At 43.2% G+C, this 11,111-nt stretch overlaps 2 protein-coding genes across 3 annotated transcripts in view; one reads left to right on the plus strand and one right to left on the minus strand.

Moving 5' to 3' along the window:
• aldh1l1 (aldehyde dehydrogenase 1 family, member L1) overlaps positions 1 to 2,134 on the plus strand; it is a 140,871-nt gene extending 138,737 nt beyond the window's left edge. For both annotated transcript variants that reach the window (XM_079242778.1, XM_079242777.1), the window contains exons 21-23: positions 727 to 832; positions 919 to 1,118; positions 1,755 to 2,134. In XM_079242778.1, coding sequence (XP_079098904.1) covers positions 727 to 832; positions 919 to 1,118; positions 1,755 to 1,810 — 362 coding nt within the window. In that variant the 3' untranslated portion in view covers positions 1,811 to 2,134. The remainder of the gene's footprint in view (positions 1 to 726; positions 833 to 918; positions 1,119 to 1,754) is intronic.
• Positions 2,135 to 3,857: 1,723 nt separating this feature from the next.
• LOC306757748 (uncharacterized protein) lies at positions 3,858 to 10,594 on the minus strand (the record flags this gene model as incomplete). Its single annotated transcript, XM_079242874.1, has 2 exons — positions 3,858 to 4,792; positions 10,396 to 10,594. 2 exons carry the CDS (start codon positions 10,592 to 10,594, stop codon positions 3,927 to 3,929), a joined length of 1,065 nt encoding a protein of 354 aa, XP_079099000.1. The 3' UTR covers positions 3,858 to 3,926.
• Between the last annotated feature and the right edge of the window lie 517 nt (positions 10,595 to 11,111).

Raw genomic sequence — 11,111 nt, forward strand, 5'->3', positions numbered from 1 at the left:
CTAGAAATATTTGTAACTTAATGTAAGTTTGTGTTTTCTCACAAATTTTAACACGTATTTTTTTATTTTTATATTATAGTTGAGTTTAAGAATAAATTGTTCCTGAAAATAATTATTTTTCTCAAATCCATTTTTTATCTACAAATTTTTTTCATGTTTTTATTTTTTGGGTAATTTTTTTTTTTTTCAGATTTAATTTACTTGTTAGTTTCACAAACAATTTCTAAATTTTACTATTTAATTTTATTTCATATTCTCTTCTATATTGACAACTTGATAATGTTGTCATATTTTATCTGCTTTCTCGTGTTTCCTCATAAATATTTGGGACTTTTTAATCTCCTTTGTCCCTAAGCGTGATAGTTTTCCAGCCTGATGATCTTCTTCTGGCACATTTACTTGTTTCATTGTTTTTTATTCATGAATATTTGAATCTTTTAAAGCCGTTTGTGCAACATAACATCTATTTTGTTAGAAGACAGAAGGAGCATGAAAAGCCAGAATCAGGTGAGGCTGAATTTTCCTCCTCATGGACGAGTCCAGCCTCTCTGTGATGGCAGCTCACCTTTTCAGTCAGTGTTTCCTTTAATGGTCGACCAGGTGGTCACGTATTATCAAAATAATTTTTATAACTGCTTTTCTCAGAGACCATATTGGTGGATTATTTATTCCTGAGTGTCTGACTGCTGCATCTAATCCGCCGTCTTGTTGTAAATCTGCTTCCAGGTTTCTTCTTTGAACCCACGGTGTTTACCGACGTCCAAGACCACATGCACATCGCTGAAGAGGAGTCATTCGGCCCCGTCATGATTATTTCCAAGTTCAAGAGTGGGTAAGTTAGATAATCAGACGGCTTCATGCCTGTTGTACGCAACCGTCTGCTTCACGGAGTCTAACGCCGGTCTGTTTCCGGCTCAGCGACGTTGACGACGTCCTGAGGAGAGCCAACGCCACGGAGTACGGCCTGGCGTCGGGTGTTTTCACTCGAGACATCAGCAAAGCTCTGTATGTGAGCGAGAGGCTAAACGCTGGAACAGTTTTTGTCAACACCTACAACAAGACGGACGTCGCGTCCCCTTTCGGAGGCTTCAAGCAGTCTGGATTCGGCAAAGACCTGGGTAAGAAAACCGCTCTGGTTTGTCTAAACGATTCGTTTTTTAAGTAGAGTTTCTAACCAACTGAAGTAAAACTATAAAAAGTCAAACAGCAGCTTTGAAACAAGCTCCAGCCGCCAACCGGGCCCAAGTCCGGTCCTCCAGATCTACCATCCTGCAACTTTCAGATGCATCTCTTCTCCAACACATCAAATAGCAGAGTTCCTCTTCTGCATGGCATCCAGCTCGGCAGAGTTCTGGGAACGGTTTGATTCCGGTGTGTTGGAGGAGGGATGCATGTGAAAGCTGCAGGATGGACTGAACATGTTGATGTGTGTGTGCTGTGTTGATGATCCTGATAAAACATCCAAAGTCAATTCTTTTTAAGAGAATGAAGAGAATAAAAACGGATCCGATGTCTAAGAGAACGTCTTCGTTTCCGTGGATACGGACCAGTTGGGCTGAGTTTATGGTTGGACAGGTTTCCTCCATTGTCAGACACTGAAATGGACTCATGACGGTGTTAGCCAGGTGACGTTAGCCGTACTGGAAGAACGTTGGAACAGATCGTACGACTCGCGACGACTCGGACCGCTTCCTTCAGCAGGTTAAAAAGACAACAAATGCAAGCCTGACATGAATATTTACTGTTTATTTCAGGACAAGAAGCTCTGAACGAATACCTGAAGACAAAGGCAGTGACCATCGAGTACTGAAGTTGGTCCGTGACCGATGGAGGACGGTGTTGACAGGAAGTCTGGACACTGACAGAGAGCCAGTGTGGCTGTAATACCGTCTGTACCTTAACATGCTAACTGACTACATCAGCGTGTTAAATTAATCCCATAGGTTTTCCTACGAGGTCCGAGACGAGTCCCGGCACCGCTACTGTTTGTTGGCTCGGCTGTGATGAAGCCAGAGGGCAGAAAGCTGGTTTAACAAACACTGTTTATTACTAAAACAGCTGGGTAAGAAAGTCTTATGAACTCTTAACATTCCTCATGAAACCCACAACGGCCGTCTTCTTCTCATCTTACTGTTCAGCATCATTTCCAAAAACAGTTCAAAACAGTTCAAGTTTAAATTGGATAAAACAAGACTGAGATCAAAACTGAATAAAACAGTAAAAAAGTCTTTTTCTTATTTAAATGAAAGCTGAAATGACCAGACGAAGAGCTGGTCGGACCCCTGAGGGGTGATGGGACAACAAACTCCAACCAAATCCTCGTGTGACGGGAAAGAGCTGAAATATGAACCGGATCAGAATGATCTCCAGCTTCTCTCTGCAGCTGGAAGATGAACTGGTTTCCTTACTGGTGTATTCACTGAATACTGGGTCACATGAGAAGCCAAAGTTACGACAGATTTGCATGATCCAAACAGCTACGTTTACAAAGATTTCATTCCAGCTTCAAGCTGACACGCTCACATGGAAACCATGTTCCCATGGAAACGAGGTGAAGTGATCAGATCAGGTGGGCATTATAGACCTGATGTAAAGCTTCTGACATGCAGAGTCAGGATGTAGTCAGGTTTTATTTTTCATTTCTTTGAACGTTTTGACCACAGAAAAGCTGAATAATCCTCAACTAAACGTGTCCGCCACAGTCCTGTTCAGTGGCTCTCTCTGCCGCCATGTTTTAGATCTTCACCGAAAACTCGCTACGTGACGTAACCCCCACTTTGTTCAAGCGTTAGTAACAACAACATCCACCATAACGCGTTTTATTCTGACTTAGAAGCAATCTGTGTAAACGATAATGACTCTGCTTCACACTCAGGGGCCACTTCATCAGGCCCACCATGCAGACTCTGGGGGGACCCCTTCGCCTGCATGGCTGCCTCAGTTCTGATCTTTAAGTCGTCTTGATCATGTCACATGACTAAGTGCACCGAGTTGCTGCCATGTGATTGGCTGATTAGAGATTTATGTTAACAGGAAGTTGAACAGGTGGACCTGAAGACATGGACTGTGAGTGTGTGTGTGTATTCTTTCAAATCCATTAAAATACTGAACATGCAATCATATCCTTAGAGCTGCATTCCTGGATAGAATTTAGTTCTTTTTTATTCAGTTTTAAAGCTTAGAAACATTCCTTTCTGCCATCGTCTTATTTTATTTGAGGAAAAACTGGTTGAGAAACATATTTTCTGTTCAGGCCGCTACAGATCAGGCTGCAGAAAGGTCAACATGGCTTTTCTGAAGCAAGTACTGATCATTTCTGGGTGAGATGGTGAAGCTTTAAAGCTGGGGTAGGTAATGTCAGGGAGCTAGCAGGATATGAAAGTGGTGCCCTTCCTTGGCTCCTCCCCCTGCCTTGGCCCCTCACACTCTGGTTCTGCTCCTTGTGTGATCCAAGGCTTTTTTATTCGCAGCTTTTTCCACTAAGAGTTTTCTCTTTCTCGGCTGTTTAGCAGAAGGAGGCAAATAAACAGAGCCGGGTCGGGAAATCCTTCCTGGATTTTCTCAGCCATGTTTGCCTTAGAAACTTACAAAATATATGAAATGAACTTCAATTCGGTCCGATGGTTTAGATTGGTCAGAGTTTTTACAGATTTACAGTAAACTGAGGAGTCCAACTATATTTCTTATTGTTTATGATCACAAAATGTATAGATTATGATCAGGACGAGGAACCACTTCACCCAGAGTTTTAAAAAAAAGTCTGAGCAACATTATCTACTATAGCTTTAATATCGTGACTAACATCCCTCTCGTTGGGGTTTATCAGGTATTTTCAATTAGAAATGCGCTGGAAGAAATTTTTCAAACAGTAACAGAATATAACGGACCACTGATGTCACAAGTGAGTTTTCCTTCAGTCTCAGACGTTATGTCCTCGTGTGGATCTGCATATGTCTCAACATGTCTTTCTTATACGCGAAAGGTCTGGAGCAGATGTCGCAGGGGTACGGTTTCTCCCCTGTGTGCATCCTGGTGTGGGTGATCAGGTTGCTCCTCTGCCTGAATCCCTTCCCACACACCTGACATGAGTACGGCCTCTCCACCGTGTGGATCCTCATGTGGATCCGCAGACATTCGCCTCGAGCAAACGTCTTGCCGCATTCCTTGCAGAGGTGTGGCCTCTGTCCCGTGTGAATCATCATGTGCCTTTTTAAATGGGTCGACGTGGTAAATGTTTTCCCGCAGATGTGACACAGGTTGTCTACTCTGGCAGGTAGGAGGACGCCCATGTTTTCTGCGTGAGAGTTAACATGTAGCATGAAGGAGTCTCTGCAAGGGAAAGCTTCTCCACACACCCGACAGCAAAAGGGAATACCGGCAGTCTTTGTCTTAACGTTCAAGCTTTCCTTCAGCCTGATTTGTGACTTCACCGCCATCCAGACTGGGTCCGACCCGCTGCGTTCGGCGTCACTGACATAGTTCTGGGATTCACTATTGGAGGAAACTGGCAGGAAGAAGTCTGTCTGATGATAAGGACCTGGTTCGTCTGTTTTCCTTCCCTCTGCAGAGGAGTGAGGAAGGAAAACCTGAAAGCAGGAGGCTGAAGGCACTGCGGTCTCTGCAGTATTTAAACCAACAGCAGCTTCACTTCTTAAAAAGTCCTGCAGCGTTTCTTTGTCTTCATTCAGCCACTCGTCCTCATTTCCCCCAAAGTCTGGTGTCAGCTGCTTCATCTGAGCGTGGGACGACTGGGTGGAGACGATTCTTCCTGATGAACCAAGTCCTGGGGAGGCTGGAGACACACACACAAAAAAACATCAAATCAAACATCTATTGATCAGCATTGTTGACAAGGAATGAACACAGTAACCAGTGGGAATGGAAATGATTATTGGCAAAACCTATTTCTTTACATTCTGTACATTTTTTTCCTCCTTCATTAACTTCAGTATATGGCAACATATCACAACCATTTAAAAATAAAATACTCGTCTCATTCCTGAAAAAAGGTGCTGACATGCAGCTTTGTGATGCCTTTCATCATTTAAAAAAATGTTAAAAACTTTGTTCTTTTTTTTAAATAACATTGCTGTAATGGATGTCTTGCCTGCTAATGGCTGGGATAGACACCAGCTTCCCCACAACCCTGAATGGGAATAAGAGGTTTATTTGTTTATTTATTTATTATTTTACGGAATGCCCGTTGAGATGTACCATCTTGTTTTCGAGGGGGTCCAAAAACATAAAACAATACATTATAACCAACAATTACACAGATTAAACACAAAACAACAGAAGAATAGAAGATGGATGGATGAATGGATGGATCTTTCACAACACCTTTAATGGATTGACATTAAAAATAATTCTCATTCCACAAAAATTAATATAGAAACTCTTAAAAAGCTAAGAAGACATTTGCCTATAGATCTGAAAATCAGATTTTATAAAAGCTTTACTGGTTACCAATCCGAAGATGGACTTCTGAATCAGTGGGATTTGGTGTTTATACTGAGTGTGAATGGAACGGGACGGTGGGAGCCAGAGACGAGGAGAAACTGATCTAAGAAAGCTATTTTAACCTTTCATGTTGTCCAGAACATTTGCAGTACAAGCATAATTTTAACATTAGAACGGAGCAGAATGGCAGCAGCTTTCTCACAGAGAGACTTTCACAGCAGTCTGGTTTAAACTTTTACTCCCAAAAGCCTCTGATCAACTTATTGATCTGTTCAGCAAAGCCTTGTTTGTGAAACTGCAGTATTTACCACTAAATGAAGAAGTCTGGGAAAGTTTGGGTGGGTTTTGAGCCTGACAAGAACAGAATCCTGCAAGGTAGTTGCCATGACAACAAAAAACCGCAGGTCCTGTTCAGGACATAAAAAATATCATTTCAAACAGCTGATCTGGCTTCTTCATTATTAAATTAATGGACATATTTGTATAATTCGTTTCACTGTCTTTAGACTTTCTCTTTCCACATATTTTCACCTACAGATATTTAAACCTCTCAAACATTTTATGATTTTTTTATGATTTTTTTTCAGACAGGTCAATATTATATTCTTCATGTGCTTACATATATACACATTCCTACATATACATGTACATACGTACTTGCTTACATTCATATATATAGTCTCTAACAATATTGTACTATACTATCTACTATGCAATACTAATGCACTCGGGTGACAAGCGATTGTGAAAACATTTCCACTTTTCAGCAAATTATGCCTAAATCATCCAGCAGAATTCACCAATTTACGACTTCTTCTGCAAAAGCATCTCTGGCTACAAACGGGAGGAATGTGGAATAGATTTGCATTAATCGCATTATAAATAAAAAACAATTATTGTATCTGTAGCTGTAAAAGTGACTTGAGATGACTTTGTTGCTGCATAAAACTGGTTTGAAGAATTTGAATTGATCTTTTCCATTGGAGACAAAAAAATGACCAGGTTAAACATTTACAAATATAATATAGAAGATGGATTAAAATAAGTTTCAGTTACTGGACTCCATGAAAACTTATTCTTTATGTAGAAGATAAATATGATTATAGTAGAGAGAGATGGAGATGACCAGTATCTGGACCTGGATGGAGATAACCAGTAACTGGACCTGGATGGAGATAACCAGTATCTGGACCTGGATGGAGATGACCAGTAATTGGACCTAGATGGAGATAACCAGTATCTGGACCTGGATGGAGATAACCAGTATCTGGACCTGGATGGAGATAACCAGTATCTGGACCTGGATGGAGATAACCAGTAACTGGACCTGGATGGAGATAACCAGTAACTGGACCTGGATGGAGATGACCAGTAACTGGACCTGGATGGAGATAACCAGTATCTGGACCTGGATGGAGATGACCAGTATCTGGACCTGGATGGAGATAACCAGTAACTGGACCTGGATGGAGATGACCAGTATCTGGACCTGGATGGAGATAACCAGTAACTGGACCTGCATGGAGATAACCAGTAACTGGACCTGGATGGAGATGACCAGTATCTGGACCTGGATGGAGATGACCAGTAACTGGACCTGGATGGAGATAACCAGTAACTGGACCTGGATGGAGATAACCAGTATCTGGACCTGGATGGAGATAACCAGTAACTGGACCTGGATGGAGATGACCAGTATCTGGACCTGGATGGAGATAACCAGTAACTGGACCTGGATGGAGATGACCAGTAACTGGACCTGGATGGAGATGACCAGTAACTGGACCTAGATGGAGATAACCAGTATCTGGACCTGGATGGAGATAACCAGTAACTGGACCTGGATGGAGATGACCAGTATCTGGACCTGGATGGAGATGACCAGTATCTGGACCTGGATGGAGATAACCAGTAACTGGACCTGCATGGAGATAACCAGTAACTGGACCTGGATGGAGATGACCAGTATCTGGACCTGGATGGAGATGACCAGTAACTGGACCTGGATGGAGATAACCAGTAACTGGACCTGGATGGAGATAACCAGTATCTGGACCTGGATGGAGATGACCAGTAACTGGACCTAGATGGAGATAACCAGTATCTGGACCTGGATGGAGATAACCAGTAACTGGACCTGGATGGAGATGACCAGTATCTGGACCTGGATGGAGATAACCAGTATCTGGACCTGGATGGAGATAACCAGTAACTGGACCTGGATGGAGATAACCAGTAACTGGACCTGCATGGAGATAACCAGTAACTGGACCTAGATGGAGATAACCAGTAACTGGACCTAGATGGAGATAACCAGTATCTGGACCTGGATGGAGATGACCAGTAACTGGACCTGGATGGAGATGACCAGTAACTGGACCTAGATGGAGATGACCAGTAACTGGACCTAGATGGAGATAGCCAGTAACTGGACCTGGATGGAGATAACCAGTAACTGGACCTGGATGGAGATAACCAGTAACTGATGGAGATAACCAGTAACTGGACCTGGATGGAGATAACCAGTATCTGGACCTAGATGGAGATAACCAGTAACTGGACCTAGATGGAGATAACCAGTAACTGGACCTGGATGGAGATGACCAGTAACTGGACCTGGATGGAGATGACCAGTAACTGGACCTAGATGGAGATGACCAGTAACTGGACCTGGATGGAGATGACCAGTAACTGGACCTGGATGGAGATGACCAGTAACTGAGGAGATAACCAGTAACTGGACCTGGATGGAAATGACCAGTAACTGGACCTAGATGGAGATAACCAGTAACTGGACCTGGATGGAGATAACCAGTAACTGGACCTAGATGGAGATAACCAGTAACTGGACCTGGATGGAGATGACCAGTAACTGGACCTAGATGGAGATAACCAGTATCTGGACCTGGATGGAGATGACCAGTAACTGGACCTAGATGGAGATAACCAGTAACTGATGGAGATAACCAGTAAGTGGACCTGGATGGAGATAACCAGTAACTGGACCTGGATGTTGATAACCAGTAACTGGACCTGGATGTTGATAACCAGTAAGTGGACCTGGATGGAGATAACCAGTAAGTGGACCTAGATGGAGATGACCAGTAACTGGACCTGGATAGAGATGACCAGTAACTGGACCTGGATGGAGATAACCAGTAACTGGACCTGGATGGAGATAACCAGTAACTGGACCTAGATGGAGATGACCAGTAACTGGACCTGGATAGAGATGACCAGTAACTGGACCTGGATAGAGATGACCAGTAACTGGACCTGGATGGAGATAACCAGTAAGTGGACCTGGATGGAGATGACCAGTAACTGGACCTGGATAGAGATGACCAGTAACTGGACCTGGATGGAGATAACCAGTAAGTGGACCTGGATGTTGATAACCAGTAAGTGGACCTAGATGGAGATGACCAGTAACTGGACCTGGATAGAGATGACCAGTAACTGGACCTGGATAGAGATGACCAGTAACTGGACCTGGATGGAGATAACCAGTAAGTGGACCTGGATGGAGATAACCAGTAACTGGACCTAGATGGAGATAACCAGTAACTGGACCTGGATAGAGATGACCAGTAACTGGACCTGGATGGAGATAACCAGTAAGTGGACCTGGATGTTGATAACCAGTAAGTGGACCTAGATGGAGATGACCAGTAACTGGACCTGGATAGAGATGACCAGTAACTGGACCTAGATGGAGATAACCAGTAACTGGACCTAGATGGAGATGACCAGTAACTGGACCTGGATGGAGATAACCAGTAACTGGACCTGGATGGAGATAACCAGTAACTGGACCTAGATGGAGATGACCAGTAACTGGACCTAGATGGAGATGACCAGTAACTGGACCTGGATGGAGATAACCAGTAACTGGACCTGGATGTTGATAACCAGTAACTGGACCTAGATGGAGATGACCAGTAACTGATGGAGATAACCAGTAACTGGACCTAGATGGAGATGACCAGTAACTGGACCTAGATGGAGATAACCAGTAACTGGACCTAGATGGAGATGACCAGTAACTGATGGAGATAACCAGTAACTGGACCTAGATGGAGATGACCAGTAACTGATGGAGATAACCAGTAACTGGACCTAGATGGAGATGACCAGTAACTGGACCTAGATGGAGATAACCAGTAACTGGACCTAGATGGAGATGACCAGTAACTGATGGAGATAACCAGTAACTGGACCTAGATGGAGATGACCAGTAACTGGACCTGGATGGAGATGACCAGTAACTGGACCTAGATGGAGATGACCAGTAACTGGACCTAGATGGAGATAACCAGTAACTGGACCTAGATGGAGATGACCAGTAACTGGACCTAGATGGAGATGACCAGTAATTGGACCTAGATGGAGATAACCAGTAACTGGACCTGGATGGAGATAACCAGTAACTGGACCTGGATGGAGATAACCAGTAACTGGACCTAGATGGAGATAACCAGTAACTGGACCTGGATGGAGATAACCAGTAACTGGACCTAGATGGAGATAACCAGTAACTGGACCTGGATGGAGATAACCAGTAACTGGACCTAGATGGAGATAACCAGTAACTGGACCTGGATGGAGATAACCAGTAACTGGACCTAGATGGAGATGACCAGTAACTGGACCTAGATGGAGATGACCAGTAACTGATGGAGATAACCAGTAACTGGACCTAGATGTTGATAACCAGTAACTGGACCTAGATGGAGATAACCAGTAACTGGACCTAGATGGAGATGACCAGTAAGTGGACCTGGATGGAGATAACCAGTAACTGGACCTAGATGGAGATGACCAGTAACTGGACCTAGATGGAGATGACCAGTAACTGATGGAGATAACCAGTAACTGGACCTAGATGTTGATAACCAGTAACTGGACCTAGATGGAGATAACCAGTAACTGGACCTGCAGTCATCCCCGTGGACTCATCCGGTTCCAGCGGCTTGGACGCCGCTAACATGCGGCTGTATTTGACTTCTTCTCCGGACACAAACGCGTCATTCTGCAGCTCCAAAATGGTTTTCTCCACAGCTCCGAAGATCTCCGCCGCCGCCGCCGTCAGACGCTGGTTAACAAACACTTTTAGCTGCTCTAACTTTGACATTTTGGTAAAAGACTGAGCCCTTAAGACTGGCATTTGTCCTTCTTCGTGTCTTTCTTCGCTTGTTTATCCCGTTGGGAGACGTGTGCTGCCCTCTAGAGGTCGTTTTGTCATGACCCGCACAGTGGCTTATGTGGACTACCAAAGTGCAAAAATAACAAATAAATGCACAAATCCAACATTCTATAAAAGTAAAATGAAATAAATAAATAAAATAAAAGAAAAAAAAACTTTAGAAGTTACATTCCAATTAAATGTACAAATTCCCCATTACAGGGCAAAAAGTCCTATACCTAAAACCACCTTTAGAAAAATGACATATTTTGTACAACAGAGTAACTAAATTGATTTTAAAACATTTAGGTTTTTTTGTTTGGTTTCTTGTTCTGAAAGATTGATCATTTACTATCTTGACCCTTTGAGACAAATGAAATGCTACAAAACAGTTCAGATTAATATTTTATGTCCACTAATGACCTAAAATGATAGGAAATTTGTCCCACATGCCCTGTTGGTCCTT

Source organism: Telmatherina bonti (genome assembly GCF_933228915.1).
Source record: "Telmatherina bonti genome assembly, chromosome: 6".
NCBI lineage: Eukaryota > Metazoa > Chordata > Actinopteri > Atheriniformes > Telmatherinidae > Telmatherina > Telmatherina bonti.